Source organism: Saccostrea cucullata, unplaced genomic scaffold (assembly GCF_032062105.1).
Source record: "Saccostrea cucullata isolate Sc308-1 unplaced genomic scaffold, CSIRO_AGI_Scuc_v1 ctg4613, whole genome shotgun sequence".
Classification (NCBI taxonomy): Eukaryota; Metazoa; Mollusca; class Bivalvia; order Ostreida; family Ostreidae; genus Saccostrea; species Saccostrea cuccullata.
Window position 1 is genome coordinate 8,975 of NW_026933158.1, and position 20,936 is coordinate 29,910.

At 31.4% G+C, this 20,936-nt stretch overlaps 4 protein-coding genes across 4 annotated transcripts; all 4 read right to left on the reverse strand.

Moving 5' to 3' along the window:
- Positions 1-1,562: 1,562 nt before the first annotated feature.
- LOC134237411 (uncharacterized) lies at positions 1,563-5,407 on the reverse strand. Its single transcript, XM_062719513.1, has 6 exons — positions 5,311-5,407; positions 4,993-5,202; positions 4,580-4,822; positions 2,359-2,482; positions 2,094-2,182; positions 1,563-2,000 (listed from the first exon to the last, which is right to left on the reverse strand). The coding sequence occupies exons 1-6, from the start codon at positions 5,393-5,395 to the stop codon at positions 1,894-1,896; spliced, it is 858 nt and encodes a 285-aa protein (XP_062575497.1). The 5' UTR covers positions 5,396-5,407; the 3' UTR covers positions 1,563-1,893.
- A 7,859-nt stretch (positions 5,408-13,266) lies between these two features.
- Positions 13,267-14,413, reverse strand: LOC134237412 (putative ankyrin repeat protein RF_0381). Its single transcript, XM_062719514.1, has 2 exons — positions 14,116-14,413; positions 13,267-13,974 (listed from the first exon to the last, which is right to left on the reverse strand). Exons 1-2 carry the CDS (start codon positions 14,393-14,395, stop codon positions 13,613-13,615), a joined length of 642 nt encoding a protein of 213 aa, XP_062575498.1. The 5' UTR covers positions 14,396-14,413; the 3' UTR covers positions 13,267-13,612.
- Positions 14,414-14,457: 44 nt separating this feature from the next.
- On the reverse strand, positions 14,458-15,140 carry LOC134237409 (putative ankyrin repeat protein RF_0381; the record flags this gene model as incomplete). Its single annotated transcript, XM_062719512.1, has 2 exons — positions 14,861-15,140; positions 14,458-14,723 (listed from the first exon to the last, which is right to left on the reverse strand). Coding segments are annotated over exons 1-2 (546 nt in total), but the record flags the coding sequence as incomplete, so codon positions are not given.
- Positions 15,141-19,496: 4,356 nt separating this feature from the next.
- On the reverse strand, positions 19,497-20,602 carry LOC134237413 (ankycorbin-like). Its single transcript, XM_062719515.1, has 2 exons — positions 20,295-20,602; positions 19,497-20,156 (listed from the first exon to the last, which is right to left on the reverse strand). Exons 1-2 carry the CDS (start codon positions 20,572-20,574, stop codon positions 19,795-19,797), a joined length of 642 nt encoding a protein of 213 aa, XP_062575499.1. The 5' UTR covers positions 20,575-20,602; the 3' UTR covers positions 19,497-19,794.
- Positions 20,603-20,936: the final 334 nt, after the last annotated feature.

Consider the following 20,936-nt stretch of genomic DNA (forward strand, 5'->3'; position numbering starts at 1 on the left):
CATGTTCATTGAAGGAAAGAGAATACATGTAATACAATGAATCATAGGGAGATAACGAAAAGTATTCAACATCAAAAGTCCAGTAAAAAAATAGAAAATGGGAGCAGAGCAAACAGGGACCTTCAAAACGTCAGCGGTAGGATCAGGTGGCATGGAGGAGTAAGCATCCCGTGCCGTCCTGTCACACCCGCCGTGTGCTCCTTGTCATGATCGGGATTTAACAGAAAAATCCGTCGTCAATTCAGTTTATGAATAATGGACTAACAATTAGTTTGAAAAAATATTGTTTTAAAAAAAAGTAGTATCATTTTACTGCTTTTACTATGAAAATAATTGTACTTTTTAGTAAATGACCAATTCAAATCATGTACATTCTTAGATGTAAAACCATAAGATATATTTAATTTTTCATTGATACTTTTGTAAGAAAGTGTGTGTTCGTATGTGAGGATGAGGAATTGTATGCCTTGTTACAACGCACTTTGAAAAATTACGCACTTTGAAATTTTTTTTCAAAGTGCGTTAAATTTGGGACCAACCTTACCCACTTTGAAAAAATTATTTTTTTTTTCAAAGTGCGTTAATATCGACCATATTAACGCACTTTGAAAAAAATGTAAAGATTGATCAATATTTCTAGAAAATAATCGGTAATGATGAATAATAGATCCTGGTTGGATAACTTTTTTATGATAAAGTCACTTCAGGACCTGAGATATTGACGTTTTAAATATTTGAGGTTTTGATAAAATAAAAAGGAAAAGGGTCTTGAAAAAAAGGGAGAGGATTGTTTAAGATCATTAATTCGTTTTTTTTTTATTCTAGTCTTTGATAAATAGATGTAAAGGTGTAAAGGGGGCACTAACAGTGAACAGCATCAAGCAACTTAGCATTTATCATAATAAAATGGGGGCAATCAAGTTCAAAACTATGAAAATTCTTTCTCTCTCATACGTTTTACTGTACTTAAATATTTTTAGTTTTCATCTGTTTCAATTAACTCATTTAATATTAATACATAATTATATGAATGTTTTGAGTATAGCATAGACATCGAGACCAGGCGAAGGGCCAGGGGAAGGGGCTAAGCCCCCCCTCTTATTTTGGAAAGATATATACATCGTATAAGCATTGAAAATGCAGCTTATCCCTTTTGGGTTTATTGCTCGCCTCCCCCATTTGTTACTGACACCTATGTATTTGAAAGATAAAGATTTGGAGTGAGGCTAGGGATCTTATACTCGTCTCCTCTTTTCGACGGGAGTAAATCAATTAAAATTCTTTCCATTACTAAAATATGATTTTTTTTCAAAGTGCGTTAAGTGTCTCCATGGTAAAATATATTGATGTAGACTCTTAACGAACTTTGAAAAATTTTTCAAAGTGCGTTGAGTTGGTCCAAAATTTAACGCACTTTGAAAATTTTTTTCAAAGTGCGTTGATTTTGTCCCAATTTTAACGCACTTTGAAAAAAAATTTTCAAAGTGCGTAATTTTTTCAAAGTGCGTTGCCACAATGCCTTTGTGTTCTTTTGCTTCATTTTTAAATAATTTTGAAACTGATTATACATGTAGGTGTGGACTGTTTACAGATGTGTATTGTTTATAGATTTTTTATATTGACACTTGATCGTTATTTCCATCTTGTTAAACGTTCGGTGCATATCTATCTGATATTTATTATTGATATCGAAATATTTTAACAGTTTATAAAGGAGAAAGCATCATGCTAACTTATATTGCTTGAAACTATGGAACAACAAATTTGTGAAATTACGAAATATATAAATGACATAGCCGAGGAAGGGAATATGTGTACTACATGTGAATATAGTCTAAACTACAGCGATAATAATTATTTACAAAAGTAGAGTGCAAAATTTATACAGTCTTATTAACTTTGGGGAGAAATCCGGTTGCTAATAGAATAAGGTAAAGGTGGAGGTGCTGGACGATTATCCGGTCCCATTTCAGAATATTCATGAGGCAAGTCAGTGGATCCTGCAAAATAAAACAGGTACTCTTAAAGACTGCGAAATAATTTTGAATTTTAAATAATTACAAGAATTCGAAATCAGTTTAGTGCTTCCTTACGATTCAGCTGAGAATAATTTTTCACAACAGTGGCTTTCTTTTTTGATGATTTGGCCTTTTCTAGCAATATTTTAGTATTTTTTAATTTTCTAAAATGAAAAAGTAATAATTGAAATTATATTATCACTTAAAAAAATTAAATATAAACTGATAAATACCTGTCATTGTTAATATTTCACAATTACATCATTTCTTCTTCTTATTGTTTGTTGAATCTCTGTTAATCACAAACAAATCGTCTATGTAGTTTGAAACGAAATCCTACCTGAACAGAAAAATATTAAACCCAAAAGAGATGAAGAGGATAGCCACACAAACTCCAACAACAGAAAAAAATGCGATGGAATGTAGACAAATGTTCTCATTAGCCGGTTCTACTACACTGGTACCTTTGAATATATAAATTTTGATTTGAAATTATATAAATAAGAAATCCTTCAAATATAAAGAAATAGGTTTTTGATGCCTAGATATCAATCTTTCTATCCATTTCCATGAAAATCTTGCTCAACTTTTTAAACTTATGACAAAATGTAATAAAACCCTTCTCTGGTATACATAATTCATGTTAAAAACATTGCATCAATCATGCATAGAACTTAAGAAATGATGACTTTAAACGAGACTGCTGATATCTGTTTATATTCTTTCGACTTCTTTTGAACTATTTTCAGAAGTATTTTCATTGAAAAAGTTATAAGAATAAATATTTAAGTACATAAGTATTTAAGTTTGGGGTCTCACTTTAGGTCATAACATACAAATGCTAGTATACATAAAACTTGGGAACGAAATAATTGAAAGCACTCTTAACAGAAACTAACCATCAGCAAAGACGTTGGAACCGGGGGCTTATCCCCTCATTATTTGCAAAGATGGACATAATATAGGCATCAAACATTGGGGTGTGGGTTTATCCCCCCCAACACACACACTTTCAATTTGTTTCCGACGCCAATGACCAGTAAATCATTTCTTATCTATTCTTCTTCAAAACTAGTAATAAAAACTTAGACTTTTGCTTACGGTTGGTGTGACCGGTTGGCAAGTGATGCTCACTCCTCTAGGACACGTGATCCCACCTCTGCTGTTTTAGAGATCCATTTTTCCTCTGCTCCTGATTGCATTGCTTGCATATTGTTCGTTATTTCCAATTCTATTTGTTTGAAATAGCTCATTTTGTTCCTCATTTTACTTTAATTGTGGACCTACTTATCATTACTATGGTACTTTATAGAACTTATGTAGATATCATATTCCTTACTTGTTTTGTTTATCTATATCAATATCTCTAAGTTTTGTATCTTTTTAACGATTGATTGATTGACTGTATATTGTTTTACGTCCTGTTCGAGAATATTTCACTCATTACCAGTAATGCTACGTTCCCATTGTCGTGCGGTCAGTTACGCACGTCACGATACATCAATCGTAGTTGATCGCAGAGTTTTTATTGAATTTTATGCCAATATATGAAGTAGGTGTGTTTTCATACGTTTCCTTACGCTTTGATTATGCACATTCTTACTTTCCAATGTATTATGTCACGAAATTTGTGGACCGATATAATACTTATCATCTAATATGGTACTTTATAGGATCAAGATAGAACATGTACCCAGACAGACATATAAAAATCATATTCCATTATATTTTATCTATTGAAAATTAAGCTAAACATAAACATACAATCAATAATAATTTAAAGGTTGGTGACAACTTCATAAATGTGATGTTTGTAGTGTAACTATGGTCATATGTTATTGCTGTTAAAGTAGAGCAAAAGCAGCAGTATAACTATTTCTTGTTCAGGTTCAGAAGAAGATAGGATCTCCCCTCTTTCTTTTTTGTACCTGTTTTAGGTGGCATCTTTAAAATATTTTTCTAAAAATCAGACTATCAATCGGTATCAATTTTCCCGTTATTTTTGCAAGCTTAAGTACTCGTAATATAGCGTGATTGTCCGCAACAAAGCGTTAACACTCGTGTCTAATGGTGTTTCTTACGTCCGTATCAAATCGTCTCTGAGCGGGATTGATTGATTGGCTGTATATTGTTTTACGTCCGATGATCACGATATGAAAGCCAGAGAATATTTCATGCTCGATTACCAGTTAAGTAGGGCAAAAAAAATTTACGATCAACACGATTCACGAGTGAACACAAGATTTGTTTCGATTTGATACGAGAACTACGATTTGTCCACGGTCGAGTCCCCGATATCAATCGTGGCGCCAATCGTGATAGTGGGAACATAGCATAAGGGGCTTTACATTTAGACCTTTACTCGACACGAAAGTTTTTTGCTCGACAAAGAGGGTTTTTATGGTTTCATCCGAAGGACTCTCAATTTTCACTGCAATGTGCCAAATGTATAGCGATGAAACACTGCATTTTTCTTCGACGCTGATCCAGTTGCGGTCGCAGTTCGAACCTACTTTACAAAATAAATATATATTTATTACTTAACAATAAGAAATACATACCAAAAACCTGAACCTCACAAAGTTCAGCAATTGTTGTGTCACGCCGAGATCCCAATGGAACGACAACTCCGTCGCCGCGTTCGTTATAATATGTGACGTAGCGTCCCCGTTGTGCACACGCATGTTTGGAAAGAAGAGGCGGAAATGTGTCAGTATTTTTATAACATCGGTAACCATCCTTAAGTTTTGTCGTATTTGATATGAACAGAGAAAATCCTGCATGTTCAGACATACGCAAAGAATCTGAAAACAAATAAGAGTGGATAAAACTTCCTTTTCTTATTTTGAAAATCGAAAGATAGTTTTGAATGTCTAAATATAAATCTCGTCAATTTTTGAAGGTATTTGGTTTTTCTTTTCTCCTTTTTTCTTGGCTCATTTGCATATAAGCGCGTTACAAAGGCTTTATTTACCATTGTTATTACTGTCGTTTCTGTAGAAGACTTTGATGTTGTAGATTTCTTTGATCTCCCCTAGGTCCACTCTCCACCACACTACACGACCATACCTCGTTCTAGCACAGTTGCTTTCCCTCTGATTTGTGTTTCCATCCACCGCTAAGTCAGGACCATAAGGGGACTGAACTGAACTCTGCACGGTGCTCATGTTCCATGCAACATTTTCTGTAAAGTTTTTTACGATAAGTAAATATTACCAAGACTTCTTAGCTGAAATTTGAATAGTAGAAAAATATAATATAGAATTTAGATTTTACCAAACAATATACTTACCAAGTCCATGACAAGAAAAGGTAAATGCTAAGAAAAAAACCGATAGGATGCTCCATCTTTCAATCAAATAATATTTGGAATTCATTTTAAATTGGCATAAAAATGCCAAAATTATGAGTAAGATTTTCATCTGTCGTGAGCGACCAAGAATATACTTCTAATTTACCTGATTACTTCCTTTTGGGTGAATTCAATAGAATATATATTTCCTTCTTGTTGTAAACACTTGAACAATTCAAAATACCCTCCTCGTGTATTTGAATTTAACTACTAAATTACATAACAACTTTTTAAAACAAATAGAAATGTTGTTTATCCATGTGCAGGTCATATCATTTCAATACAAGATATATTTACTATACAATGTTAATTTCGATAAGTGAGTTTTATGATGAATGTCCCTTTGTCAAAGGATAAAAAATCGATGTTCCTTGACCTTTGATTATCTTTACATTGCCAAATGCGGAAAGAATCTTTGTTTTCAGTCATTGTTATAGAAGACAACCAAAACATAGGATTAGTATGAACCATGTTTTTCATTAAATACAGAAGTGGCCAGAAATATGTAATTTTTTTCTGTAATTGAAATGTTGATTACCTCTGTCGTTCTACAAAATTAATAGTGGATTAATTTCTAAATTAGATTTACAAAACATTAAAAAAAAATAAATAAATTGGATAAGAATTTTTTTTTTAATAGCGATGCTTAACGCTTTTGGCGAAACAAGACGTAACAGCTGTTATAGTAATCGATCTCAGCGCCGCGTTCGATACTGTAGACCACGATATATCAATAACAGTTCTTAACAAAACAGTATGAAATCTGTGGCTATAGAATCATACATGCGATTTCGTGGCTGCCATGTACATGTACTGTATATGTAAATTCCGTTTCATCATTTGTGTGTCAGCTGTAATGTAAATTTCGCAAAGCAGCGACGGGATATTGGACACTTCGAAAGAAGCTCTCTTTTACCTCTGTTGACTACCGTTCAATTCTAGGATATTCGATTTACTCAAAATTCTGACATTTATGTATGATTGATCAGAGGGTCAAGCAAATATAATAAAACTTTTGTCAAAATAAACGTCAAATAAATAATTGCGCTCTTCCCGAAATTTAGAAAGCAGATTTATAAAAACAGCTTAAAAATAACTTCCTCTGGGACTTTGATGCTAAATATATTTGTTGTTACTCTCCACGTGTATTGTGTACATATTAAATGTAAATATTTTTTTCAGTTTAACTGTAGAAGGCCATTGAACAGGTTTATGTAGAAATAAGCATTTAACCAAATAAATCAGGTTCGGTTTCAGATTCCTTGTGCTTTACAAAATCTAACATGTAAATTTCTTTTATAACTGAAAAAAAATAATTGTATGGATATTGTGAAAACCATACTATTTTTTACTAACAAAAGGCAATATTATTCAGTATACATAAAATGAATCAATAAGATAGAGAATGGCAAAAAGAAATAGGTTAAATTGCGTATATAACAAGAAGGAAATTAAATATTCTCTTTACATAAAGACGGAAAGTACAAATATCTATTATTTATAGCTGAAAATGTTCTGATTGTTTAGCAGTTATATAAATGGAATGCGTTGCAATAAAATGCAACACTCTTTTTTTAATAGTTTTGAATTTATTAATTATTATGCAAGCCCATTTACAATTTCTAACTTTCCCGGGCCAGGATAGTTAGTAAAGCAAAAATAACAGAGTAACATGTATTAATCAAAGCATTTCTACAAATGTCACCATCTTATTTTTAAACAAGTGAGTTTTTGTTAACTTCAGTAAAATGTCCATATTGTTTTTAATTTTATTTTTTACATAAGAAAGTAACATATCATCTGTTCCAGTTTTGTCCTGAACTCTACAAAACATTTTAAATTTATATATCTTATACATGTACGCTAAGAAAGACACAAAGGTATTTAAAAATTGTATTTTGAAATTCCGTTCAGAATAAAACCTCAAGATAACATTTTTCCACTGTACATCAAAACTTAAAACAGAACTCAGACTTTTCCATAAGATTTGAACATGTTCACAATCAAAAAGTAAATGTCTAATATCTTTAATTTTGTCACATATATTACAAAAAACAGATGTTCTATATTTGCACTTGAAAAGAAAACTGTTACAACACAATGTATTATATAACAATTTGTAATTAAATTCACATATTCTTTTGTACATAGATGTCTTTCACTTTGTTTCTATACATACATGTATCCTTCCAGCTCTATCGAGCAACAGAAAATAATTTTTTAAACATTAATTGATATCTTGTAATTTGAAAAATTGAATTCTTTAAATTTCTTAAAGAGTAAATTATCGTAAAAAAAATTACATTTTTTATCATAAATAAATATACACCATTGATAAAATTAAAATTACCCTTTCTTTTTTTTGTATGTATGAACAACAAGTCATATTAAATCGTAAGGATTTTTTATAGATTGCCTTTTTTGATATTTTATATTCACACATCCAATTCTGTTTTCGATCAAAGGACAATTCTTGTAGAGTTTTAAATTTTCCATTTTTGTTTCACAGGTCTTTGACATGTGTTATCCCACTTTTGATGCAATTTTTAAAACATATTGTTTTGTTTTAATATTTACAAAATACATTACTCGCATTTGCGTTAGTATTGTTTAAAAAGAAAATCAACATGATATTTCTATTGCTGATGAAGAACACCAAATTTCTTACATCTGTCGGATTATCGTGAGAGTTATTTTGGGTAAAAGCATTAATTGGTTCCATGTTTTATCAACAGAATTAACGCCATTTCCATACTTTATGAACTTTTGAGGTATATTGGTGTTGGTATTGGATTCTTGGGAATAAAGATCAAATATATAAGTTTCGTTTTTTGTTAACTTGTAACAAGTCATCATGGTTTAAAATTTTTAAAAAAGTTGATAGCATATGTATAGAATTATACCCCGTTAAATAGCTGGTGTATACATGTGCTCTAACTTGTAAAATAGGTTATTTGAAGAGTTCTGATTGGTTCGAATTCATGATATAATATAACATACAAATATTCTATTTGAACCTTTCCAATTTCTTTCATATTTTTGTCTTTGTCCATTTCATTTTTCTAATTATTGGGGAAAAGTTTCCTTGACATATATCATTCATTCAACGATACAAGATATGCATATGATAAATAGATAGATAGTAAAAGTGCTATCAATATAACCCTATGATTCATTGCCTGAATATTATGAGACTTAACAATACACACATTTTGAACAAAGCAGATTTTCTGCTCATTCAGAATTTTGACATAAAAACACCAATCTCCTGAAAATCATTTTTTTTCTCGTATGGATTTTTTAAAGAAAATTTCGCTATATATCTTTTCTGTAGTTTTATTACATTTTAATTTCTGAAATACATAAACGTCCTCTTTTCCTGAACTTAAATTTGTGTATGAATTAATAAAGGTTAAATATCGATAACAAACAGCCACGTGAATTCTACGTGATTTACTACTCACGATTTTCATCTAAAACGATCCGTTTCTGGTAACATGTTTTCTCAATTTTAATATTAATTTATCTGAGAGTTTTCAAAAATCAAGATATATAATCATTATAATTATGTGACATACCTTTCCATATGATTCTTTAAATGACACAATACCTGACATTAATATTATTATTCGTAGTCATTCATTAATCTACATAAAAAGAAATGTTTAATAATTTGAAACTGATAATTAAGCAGTAAGAATGATTAGTTAATAATTCATGAAAGATATACATTGTGTATTGAATCTTTTCTAGAAAATGAAATAAAGTGAAGAATTGAGCTTCAGTTGAGCTGCAGATAAAAGTGCTGATTGGAACTTTTCAATCATCAATTTTCCTTACTTATGCAGCGGTATACCTTCATCACCTGCTTACGAGGTTTTTATCCTAAGTTGATTCGATACGCAAGAGCATGCTCTACTTATCAACAATTTCTAAAGGAGATAAATCATTGACAAACAAGTTGCTGAAACAAAAATATCAACAGGTTATTTTAAAGTCATCATTTTGTTAGATCTATGGTCGATACAATGACCTTGTCAGCCAAATACAATTTATCAGTAAGTCATATGGTGATTGAAGTTTTTGTAACAGTAATTTTTAGACAATTTCTAACACTGAATTGACGACGGATTTTCCCGTTTTTTCCCGATTATAACAGAAGTACAAGGCGGGTGAGATCGGTCGACAGGGGATGCTCACTCCTCAATGACACCTGATCCCATCACTAATATTTTGGAGGTTCTTATATCCTCTGCTTTTATTCTGTATTTTTTAATGTACTTCTGAGCTTGAATACTGTTCATCTGAGGTGCGATTAGGCGCCATTAAGAAGTAGACATCTCCTGCCAAATGGTCACACCAGCGGTGTAATCCTTGTCATGATCGGAAACTAACGGGAAAATCTGACGAAAATTCGGTGTGTAAATAATTATTTCTCCTTTGTAATACAGCTACTATAAAATTATTTTAATTAATTGTAGTTGAGTTGGGTATCGTACATGGATATGATATTATATTACACAATATTTTAATAGAATCAATTTTAAGCGTTAAAGTCTAAGAGGCGCCCGCTTGACGAAGTCGTGGAGCGTCTCAATAATATGGAAAAAGAACGTGACGTTGTGAAAACAAAATGACGTAAAGCAAACAAAAAATAAAACCAATACCACAGTCAACGGATTTTTTATGTAGACTGGTACGGAATGCGATACATGGATATAAGGGTATGAGATATGACGGTGTCAGTTAAAATGCTTTAGTCTTTGTCTCTAACCTCTTACATAAGATTTGCTTTTTAATCTCAAGACATCTTTCGATAAGGGCATTTTAAAGACAGGAATTCATCCAGGAATCAGTATTTGGACTATAAAAAGGGCCTGATAATTATTATTTGCCAAATGTTCTCTGAAGGTTTTATAAAATCACTTCGTATCGTTCTAAAGCATATTCAACAGTTATAAGTTATTGTGCTAAGGAGATTCTTTATGGTGTATGTCAACCATGTGTAAAGGATGTCTCTTGTATATATGTTTACAATAACACGCAGGATTAAGAACGCAGTAGATATTTTATGTAAACTTAAATGTATATTTAACCTTTTCATGCATTGTAAAATGTATGTGTAAGCATCTACAATCTATATAAATTCAAAGGCAAAATGAAAATAAAAAATTCAAAGTTATTATTCTCACTTTTATTCATAGCCATTAAGCTGAAAACATTTCTCGTAGATGATCAAATGCTACTCTTGAGTACTTTTGGTCACAAATACAAGAATATCATTTAGAACACAATCTGCTTGATTCATATTGTTGTATTCTGAAATAAAGTTATTCCGAATGTACAAACAATGTTACGTTTAAGGAAACTAAAGTACTGTTCATGATGACTTCTTTCTGATCACCATTTTATACATTGGAAGTGCATGCTTGATCTTAAGTTGCTCTCCAACCGGAACTAATGCCAATTTCTCATTGCTTTAAAAACAACGTTTCTTGTAAAGAAGAACTTCGTATCTGTAACAGATTTGTTATCATGGAAAATGTACTCAGGATCCCACTGGAATTAAATGATCACAGTTTGAAATAAATTTCAATGAAAATTTCACGTTGTGAATCAGTTTTAAGTATTTAGATTTCAATTTTGGGTTTGACATTAGATCTTCAGGGCTGAGCCAATTATCTATATCATTCATCTGGTATTTTGACAATTTTAGTACAGTCATTATTCTCTCCTGTCGCAACAAGATGGCGGGCAGATTGGCCTACATTGTCCACAACGTTGAAATCACTTCCGTCTTTGATAAGGTATTCGGCTAATTTGAAATTACCATCCTCCACAGCTATCAGTAAGGGAGTTTTTCAAGAGTTGTCGTTTTTGTTCACGTCTGCCCCTGAGAAAAAAATATAACTTGAAAATGTTCTCTACCTCTGATTTACTAAACATCATATCTTAAATATACAAATCAACTTAATATTGCTTTTCAAATAAATATTTTGATCCTTTTATGTGATATCGTTAAAAACTGATTTTGTTAACTTTTCACCATGTCCATATTGTTCATTTCAATTGCAACCATTAGTGCAGTTCTACCATCGTCATTCATCATATTGACGTCAGCGAAGGGTAGGAGACCCGTCAGAGTATCCATATCACCATAAATGATATGGGTAAATATCATAGGTTCTCCATTTTCATCCAGAACGTTAACATTGGTTCCAGATTTAATTTTCGTTTGGACTGCAGTGATGTCTCCGTTGAAAACTGCTTCATAAGGAAAGAGATAGAGTTTGAAGCATTTATTTTGTTAAGTTCGATTCAACTGATAGTCAATGACTGTACTGATAAATATTTTGTCAACCTTTTAAGATATCCTAATGTAACTTGATTAACATACCAATACCTCTTTCAAAGACATTCCCTGTATCCTATTGGTCGACACAACACATTAAAGTAAAGAGAGAGAAATTCTCATTTGCTACAGGATTTATCCTTCGGTAGACCACAATGTGTAAACAAATTTAATGTACATTTTCCTTGACTTGTCAAAGAAGATGAGTTTTTCACTTCATAAATTTGACAGAAGAGGGGTTTTACAACGAAGTGAAACATATATTCCAACTAAAATAATTAATTCAAGGAATCATACAGGAATAAAAAAAAATAACTTGATATTTACTTTGTTTATTAAACCAGTTTCCTTTTTGAGAGAATAGCCATTGGAACAGGCAATAAAATTGCTATTTGCTAGAGGAAAGCAACCAAATTATTTGTTCTAAAATTTGTAGATTACTTGATTGAACAAATAAATTTATTTAGTTTACGTTTTATTGATTTGTTTTTTTTATCTGCTTTACTTATCAATTTTTTTTTCGAAGAACAATGAAGGGAAAGTAATACTTATTAAAACTACTTACCCCGGGTTAATTGATTCCATTTTTTTTCTTTACTCTTCAGCCTTGTTCTTCTGTGAGATTGTTATTAAAATAATTTAAAATTGGTGTCAACAAAATAAATTTAGTTACTTTCGTGGGGAAACTCTACAATTACAAAAATTGCTCAACGATAATTATTTTGTCAAGTACGTTGTATCATACAGACAAACTTTTTGTCATTGGCAACTTATTTTTTCTTTACTATTTTATTTCTCAATTTTAATATTACCTTATACTGTTTATGGTACCGCGTGATTTAATGGTATAATTATCTTATCTGAGAGTTCAAAATCAAGACATACAATCATCGAATAACGTGACTTACTACTTCATATGACTACTTAAATGTCACAATATCTGACAATAATTGCTCTTATTATTAAGCAGTACAAATGATTTGTTAATAATTCAAGAAAGATAAACTAAACTTTCACAAGAAAAAGAACAAAACTTGAAGAGCTGACTCAAATTGTAAGAAAACAATCTTCTATAGTATTACGATTATATACGTGCATATTCAATAATATATGCTAATCCACAATCAAACATTTGTGAGACATAAAACCACTGACTACGTACGTATGTCATTATGCACATACCTTGATAAAAATCTCTTTTAATCTTTAAGTATTGCAAATTTTCCGAAAGTTTTACAAGCTGTAAATGTATTTTAAAAATAGGAATGTTTCTTTGTTGATTTTGTACATTAACTTCATATAGAAATCCGGATATATTTTAACAATTGTTGAGTTGGGTATCACACATTGATGATTTAGATCATAACTCATTAATGCTATTAATAATAAATTTGAGACATGGACAAAAACGAAAAATATAGTTTATATTGCTTTTTTTATGTACTGTTAAATGGATGTGTAAATAAATACATCCAATATGAATGCAAATGTAAAACAATAATAAAAACCAAAAAGTTCTTATTGTTTTCAGCATAGTTTTATTCATGGTTTTTTATTAAAGTGAAAATAATTCTCTCAGATAATCACAGGCTCCTAATAAGTACTTCTGGCTTTTGTTCACACAGGTATTAGGTTTTAACATTACTCCTGTTTGCTATATTTTGATACATGTACATTCACGTTCTTAGAAAATGAAACCTCTGTTTCTAGTAACTCCTTTGTAATCTTCATTTTATATATGGATGCTACATGCTCAGTCTTAGTTTCCTCTCTGATCGGAACTCATACCAGTCGCATATTTTTCTTTACTGTGATACCTCATCATGTAAAGAAACATTTCGTATCTATCTGCAAAGGTACAGATTGGCTATTATATCAAAGAAATTGTATTCAGGGTACCACTGGAATTATATGATCACAATTTGAAATAGCCTTCAGTGACGTTTTCACTTTGTGAATCAGTTTTAAATATTTAGATTTAAATTTTGGGTTGGACATTACATCTTCCGGGCTGAGCCAATTGTCTATATCCTTCATCTGGTAACCACAGTTAAAAAGTATTTTGACAATTTTTGTACAGTCATTATGTTCTCCTGTTGCCACAAGATGGAGGGCAGATTGACCAAGGTCGTCCACAACGTTGACGTCACTTCCGTGCTTGATCAGGTATTCTGCAATTTTAAAATTACCACCCTCCAAAGCTATCAGTATGGCAGTTTTTCCAGAGTTGTCTTTTTTGTTCACGTCTGCTCCTGAAAAAAATAATATGATTTTAAAATTTGTTCCACCGGTATCTATGCTATACTTAACATCATATTTAAAAAAAAAATATTAAATAGCTTTCGAAATAAATATTTTGATCTTCGTATATAAGTGAATTTTTAAAAACTTACCTGATTTCACGATCTTTTTCACCATGTCCATATCGTTCATTTCGACTGCAACCATTAAAAGTGTTCTACCATCATCATTCGTCATGCTGGTATCAGCATAGGGTAGGAGAACCTTAAGAGTATCCATATCACCATTAACGATTGGGATAAATATCAGAGGTTCTCCATTTTCATCCAGAACGTTAACATTGGTTCCAGATTTTATTATCTTTTGGAGTGCAGTGGTGTCTCCATTGTAAACTGCTTCCATAAGGAAAGAGATAGAGATAGAAGCATTCATTTTATTAAGTTTGTTTCAAGTAATTGTTTGTGAATCAGTTTTAAATATTTAGATTTAAATTTTGGGTTGGACATCAGATCTTCCGGGCTGAGCCAATTGTCTATATCCTTCATCTGGTAACCACAGTTAAAAAGTATTTTGACAATTTTTGTACTGTCATTATTCTTTCCAGTTGCCACAAGATGGAGGGCAGATTGACCAAGATCATCCACAACGTTGACGTCACTTCCGTGTTTGATCAGGTATTCTGCAATTTTAAAAGTGCCACCCTCCAAAGCTATCAGTAAGGGAGTTTTTCCAGAGTTGTCGTTTTTGTTCACGTCTGCTCCTGAAAAAAATATAATCTAAAAATGTATTCTACTGGTATCTATGCTATACTTAAAACCATTTATTAAAAAAAATCACCTTATTACAGCTTTTGAAATAAATATTTTGACAATCGTATACAATTTTTTGAAAACCTACCTGATTTCATTATCCTTTTCACCATGTCCATATCGTTCATTTCAACTGCAACCATTAAAACTGTTCTACCATCATCATTCGTCATGTTGGTATCAGCATAGGGTAGGAGTACCTTTAGAGTATCCATACCACCATTAATGATTGGGGTAAATATCAGAGGTTCTCCATTTTCATCCAGAACGTTAACATTGGCTCCAGATTTTATTATCCTTTGGAGTGCAGTGGTGTCTCCTTTGTAAACTGCTTTCATAAGGAAAGAGATAGAGCTAGAAACATTCATTTTGTTCAGTGTGTTTCAAATAATAGTTATTAAATAACTGTACCAATGTATATAATGTCTGCCCTTTTATACGTCTAATCTAATCTCATTAATATACCAATAACTCTTTCAAAGACATTCTCTGAATCCTATTGGTCGACACAATACCTTGAACTACACAGAGAGAGAAATTCATTTGCTGCAAGATTTATCCCTCGGCAGACCACAATTTGTAAAAAATAAATTTACATTTTCCTTGAGTTGTCAAAAAATGAGATTTTTACTTTCATCAATCTGACAAGAGAAATTGAGTTTTATAATGAGGTGAAACATATATTCCAATTAAACGAATGATACAATGAATCATACAGGAATAAAAAAAATTAATCACTTTATTTATTGGACCGGTTTTCGTCTCTTTTTTTTTTAGAGAATAGCCAATGGTACACGCAAAAAATTGCAGTTATCGAGTGAAAAGTAATTCGCTTGTTCTAAAGTTAATAAATTTATTGATTAAACAAATACATCTGTTTTGTTTACTGTTTAATGATTTGTTTGTTTTTTTTTAAATCTGTATTTCTAATCAATTTCTTTTTTAAAGAAGAACAATGAAATTTTATTTGAGGAAAATTTATACTTATTAATTCTATCACACCGGGTACATCCAATACACTCATTATACCCTCCAGCCTTGTTCTTCTGTGAGACTGAATTAAAATTATTCAGGATTTGTGTCAACAACAAAATTAGTTACTGAACTTGGGAAATATTACAATAAAAATGTTCAACTAATATTATTTTGCCAATTACTTAGAATCACTTGAACAATTCAACCGGATTACTTTTTAAATTTTAAATATATCTGAACATGAAATCTTTGGATATTCACTTTCTTCCTCATATTGTATTATATTTGTATTTGCTTATGTTCAACTTATTAAGCACGGGAAATTCATAGAAGAAATTCATGCTCTTTAAATCCTACTGAACTTGAAATAAGATTTAATACAGTCTGACACACATGTTTTTATTTGAAAATGTAACGACAAAATATTTTTGGTAGAATAGCATGATAACTTCAACAATTTATAATTTTTTCTTATTTATATAGTAAAATACAATTAAAAGTTGCATTTGCGGTTATACAAGTTTTTTTTCATACAGACAAGTGCTAAAACATGAAAAATTACACATAATAAATTAATTATACAGTTTTATTAACAATCTAGTTTCTACTTAAAAAGTTCCAATTCTGTATTCTATAGGGCCGATTTCAAGATTTTTGTAGATTGCTATTTATAATTCCAAGATTTTCTGTTTATTTACATGACTAATGTAAAGTAATGTCCCTAAATACAAAAATTTCACCAAAATACAATGGAGGAGATATCAAAAATACAGATTATTTTACATACCTGGGAAGTGTGGTAACACCAGATAGCGGAGCTGACAAGGACAAAATATCAAGATTAGGTAAAGTCAGAGGAGCCTTTGTCAAGCTTAAGAATATATGGAAGTCAAGCAACATAAGCAGACATACTAAGATCAAATTGTATAATAGCTGTATACTATCTGTCCTAATGTATGGTGCTGAAAGCTGGAGGTTGACTGAAAGTGACATTAAGATGCTATCAAGTTTTCATAATGGGTGCCTCAGAAAGATCTTGAGGATATTTTGGCCAACAAAAATAACCAACAAAAATTTGTATGAAACAACCAAAACAACAGACATGAGGACTTTACTAATAAAATACAGATGGAGGTGGATAGGCCATGTCTTGAGAAAGCCCACAAATGACATCATAAGAGTGGCACTTAGATGGACCCTAGAAGGGAAGAGGAGGAAAGGCTGACAAAAACAACGTGGGGGCGAACAGTAGAGAAAGAGTTTAAGGAGATAAATCTTACCTGGGGAGAGATGGAGAAGATAGCTAAGAATAGAGAGGAATGGAAATGCCTAATCCTACATGTAGCCCTATGTGCCTCCGGGTGCAATAAGGACTAGGTAGGTACATGTCTAATAAAGATAGGTGATCAAAGAATATGAAACTCATCTCGACGAATGCAATCAATAAGTAGGCAAATCTAGTGTCGTATTTTTTATTTAGAGTACATCCGTAATATATCCATGCAGGATTTGTAAAGTAGCTACTTAGAAATGAATTATCTAAAACCGTTCCCTTTGTATAATCAAGTAAATTTTAGTCGTATCAAGCATTTAAAGCAAGTAACATTATACAATTATTGACTAAGTTCGAGGGCAACGTGCGTTTTGTCGGATCGAGGGTCGACAAAACGCATTTTGACCGAGAATATAGTCAATAAGTGTTTTGTTATACCTTTCAATTTTTTTACATACATGTATTTTGTACTGTCTTCCGTGATGTAACATCAGGACCGTCACTTTTGAACACCAACGTGTGAAAATGAGATTAAGCTCCACCCATTCTGTGACGTAAGCGGTTTAACATCTCATCGACCTGTCCAACATCGCACTCCGCGGTCCAACATCGATTTTTTTATGCCCGCTCAGCATTAGAAATGTTAAACCTTTTTTTGAATAGATTTGTATAGGAATAAATTCAAGGTAAAACAAATAGTGTCAATCACTAAGTGCTCTTTCCATGCATGTTCAATCATAAATAACATATTATAAGAGATATTTGTGAAAAGTAAGTCTAATTCGCGTCAGAAAGTGTTCATTCTAATCTACATCATCCATGCAAATTTCGATTTAATTATGGCTAATATTCACTCATTCGCAGAATGAAGGTGTGATACAGCATCCAATGTAGAAGTGTCAATCCATCATCATGTTTGTTCTAGATAGAGGTTATAGTTACTAGAGAATAGAACTGCTCCAAAAACTTTCATCCTGGTTATACTCATCTAGAAAATGCAAATCAACTTCAGCATCCGAAGCAAATTTGGTAGTGGCTGTCCATTAGATGCATCCTCATCTTTATATATGTACATTTTAGACAAATGAAAGAGTTCTCATTTGTAAATGCTATAAAATGACCTACCGGTGTGCTATGTGTACACGTTTTAGATTTGCTACTATTTGTGTCTTTGTCGACCACAATATTGTGGAACAATTTATCTCACATAAAAGATATGCATTGAAATGATAAATAATTAGTAACAACGACATAATCTCGTGATTCATTTTTTTCTTGATTTTGCTTGCCTGAAGTTAATGAGACGTTTTTATTTTTCATGTTTAAATGTTTGTTTCTAAGCTAACTAACATTTAAACATGAAAAAAAAAACAGCCGCCTAAAATTATTTTTTGTTAGAAAATTGTCATTTCCACAAATATATCTAGTATTTCTTTACAAAACGCAAGTTTTGTTGTAAATAAATAGCTGTATATGAAATAACGTATATTCAGTACGTGTATATTACATTAACACAAACGTGTTGGCATTGACTACTCACGATTTTCTACTATTTTTTCCCCTCAATTTCAATATTGACTTATACTGTTTATGGTACCGCGTGTTTTAATGGTGTTATTATTTTATCTAACAGTTTTCACAAAAATCAAGATATATAATCATAGAATGATTTGTCTTACCTTTTCATATGACTGTTTTCATATAACTGTTTTGATGTCACAATATCTGACATTTATTATTCGTAGTCATTCATTGATCTGCATGAAAAGAAATATTCAATGATTTCTCTGATTATTAAGCAGTACAAATGATTTGTTAATGATTCAAGAAAGATATATATTTCAATTTTCAGAAGAAAAAGAACAAAACTTGAAGAACTGAACTGACTGAAATTCTACAGTATTACTATTATATACGTTCATATTTAATAATGAAGGATATGGAGATAACGAACAGTATTCAAAATGAAAGCCCATAAAACAATACAAAAAAGGAGCTGATAATATAAGCTAATCTACAATCAAACATTTGCATGACATAAAACCGCCGACTACGTATTTCGTTATGCACATTCATTGAAAAAAATTCTTTTAATCTTTAAGTACTGCAAATTTTCCGAAAGTTTTACAAGTTGTAAATGTATTTTAAAAGTAGGAAAATTCTTTTCACAGTTTCTTTGTTGACTTTGTACATTAACTTCATATAGAATATTATATATATTATTTAGCAATTGTTGAGGTGGGGATGATACATAGATGATTTAGACCATAACTCATCTATGCTGCATTTGAGACACGGACAAGAACGAGGAATATAGTTTATGTGACTTTTTCATGTACTGTTAAATGGATGTGTAAATAGATACATGCAATGTGAATGCAAAGGTGAAAACAATAATAAAAACCAAAAAGTTCTTATTGTTTTCAGCATAGTTTTATTCATGGTATATCATTTACGTGAAAATAGTTCTCTCAGATAATCACAGGCTCCTAATGAGTACTTATGGCTTTTGTTCAAACAGGTATTATTTTCAACATGACTCCTGATTACTATATTCTGATACATGTACATTCACGTTCGCAGAAAATGAAAGCTCTGCTTCTGGTGACTCCTTTGTAATCTTCATTTATTACATGAATGCTACATGCTCAGTCTTAGTTCCCTCTCTGATCGGAACTCGTATTTTTCTTTACCGTGATATTTCATCATGTAAAGAAACATTTCGTATTTATCTGCAAAGGTACAGATTGGCTATTATATCAAAGAAATTGTATTCAGGATCCAACTGGAATTATATGATCACAATTTGAAATAGCCTTCAGTGACGTTTTCACTTTGTGGATCAGTTTATAATATTTAGATTTCAATTTCCGGTTAGATATTAGGTCTTCCGGGCTGAGCCAATTGTCTATATCCTTCATCTGGTATCCACAGTTAAAAAGTATTTTGACAATTTTAGTACAGTCATTATGTTCTCCTGTTGCCACAAGATGGAGGGCAGATTGACCAAGGTCGTCCACAACGTTGACGTCACTTCCGTGCTTGATCAGGTATTCTGCAATTTTAAAATTACCACCCTCCAAAGCTATCAGTATGGCAGTTTTTCCAGAGTTGTCTTTTTTGTTCACGTCTGCTCCTGAAAAAAATAATATGATTTTAAAATTTGTTCCACCGGTATCTATGCTATACTTAACATCATATTTAAAAAAATATTAAATAGCTTTTGAAATAAATATTTTGATCCTCGTATATATGTGAATTTTTAAAAACCTACCTGATTTCACGATCTTTTTCACCATGTCCATATCGTTCATTTCGACTGCAACCATTAAAAGTGTTCTACCATCATCATTCGTCATGCTGGTATCAGCATAGGGTAGGAGAACCTTAAGAGTATCCATATCACCATTAACGATTGGGATAAATATCAGAGGTTCTCCATTTTCATCCAGAACGTTAACATTGCTTCCAGATTTTATTATCTTTTGAAGTGCAGTGGTGTCTCCATTGTAAACTGCTTCCATAAGGAAAGAGATAGAGATAGAAACATTCATTTTGTTAAGTTTGTTTCAAGTAATAGTTATGAAATAACTGTACTGATGAATATTTTGTCAGCCCTTTTATACATCTTGTCTAACCTCATTAACAAACCAATAATTCTTCCAGGCATGTTGTCAATCCTATTGGTCAACACAATATCTTTAACTACACAGAGAGAAAATTTCATTTGCTGCAAGATTTATCTTTCGGTAGACCACAATTAGTAAAAAAATAAATTTACATTTTCCTTGACTTGTCAAAGAAGATGAGTATTTCTCTTCAAAAATTTGACAGGAGAAATGGGGTTTTACCATGAAGTGAAACATATATTCCAGTTGAAATAATTAATTCAATGAATCATACAGGAATAAAAAAT

Bases quoted from the DNA above. Each gene is read 5' to 3' on its own strand.
- LOC134237411 (XM_062719513.1), bottom strand. From the start codon at position 5,395: ATGAATTCCAAATATTATTTGATTGAAAGATGGAGCATCCTATCGGTT. The intron at 4,823-4,992 runs GTAAATAAAGCC...ATTTGTTTTCAG, and splicing joins AAACGACAGTAATAACAATG to ATTCTTTGCGTATGTCTGAA. The intron at 2,001-2,093 runs GTAAGGAAGCAC...TTTATTTTGCAG, and splicing joins AAATTATTCTCAGCTGAATC to GATCCACTGACTTGCCTCAT.
- LOC134237412 (XM_062719514.1), bottom strand. From the start codon at position 14,395: ATGAATGCTTCTATCTCTATCTCTTTCCTTATGGAAGCAGTTTACAAT. The intron at 13,975-14,115 runs GTAAGTTTTTAA...TATTTTTTTCAG, and splicing joins GAAAAAGATCGTGAAATCAG to GAGCAGACGTGAACAAAAAA.
- LOC134237413 (XM_062719515.1), bottom strand. From the start codon at position 20,574: ATGAATGTTTCTATCTCTATCTCTTTCCTTATGGAAGCAGTTTACAAT. The intron at 20,157-20,294 runs GTAGGTTTTTAA...TATTTTTTTCAG, and splicing joins GAAAAAGATCGTGAAATCAG to GAGCAGACGTGAACAAAAAA.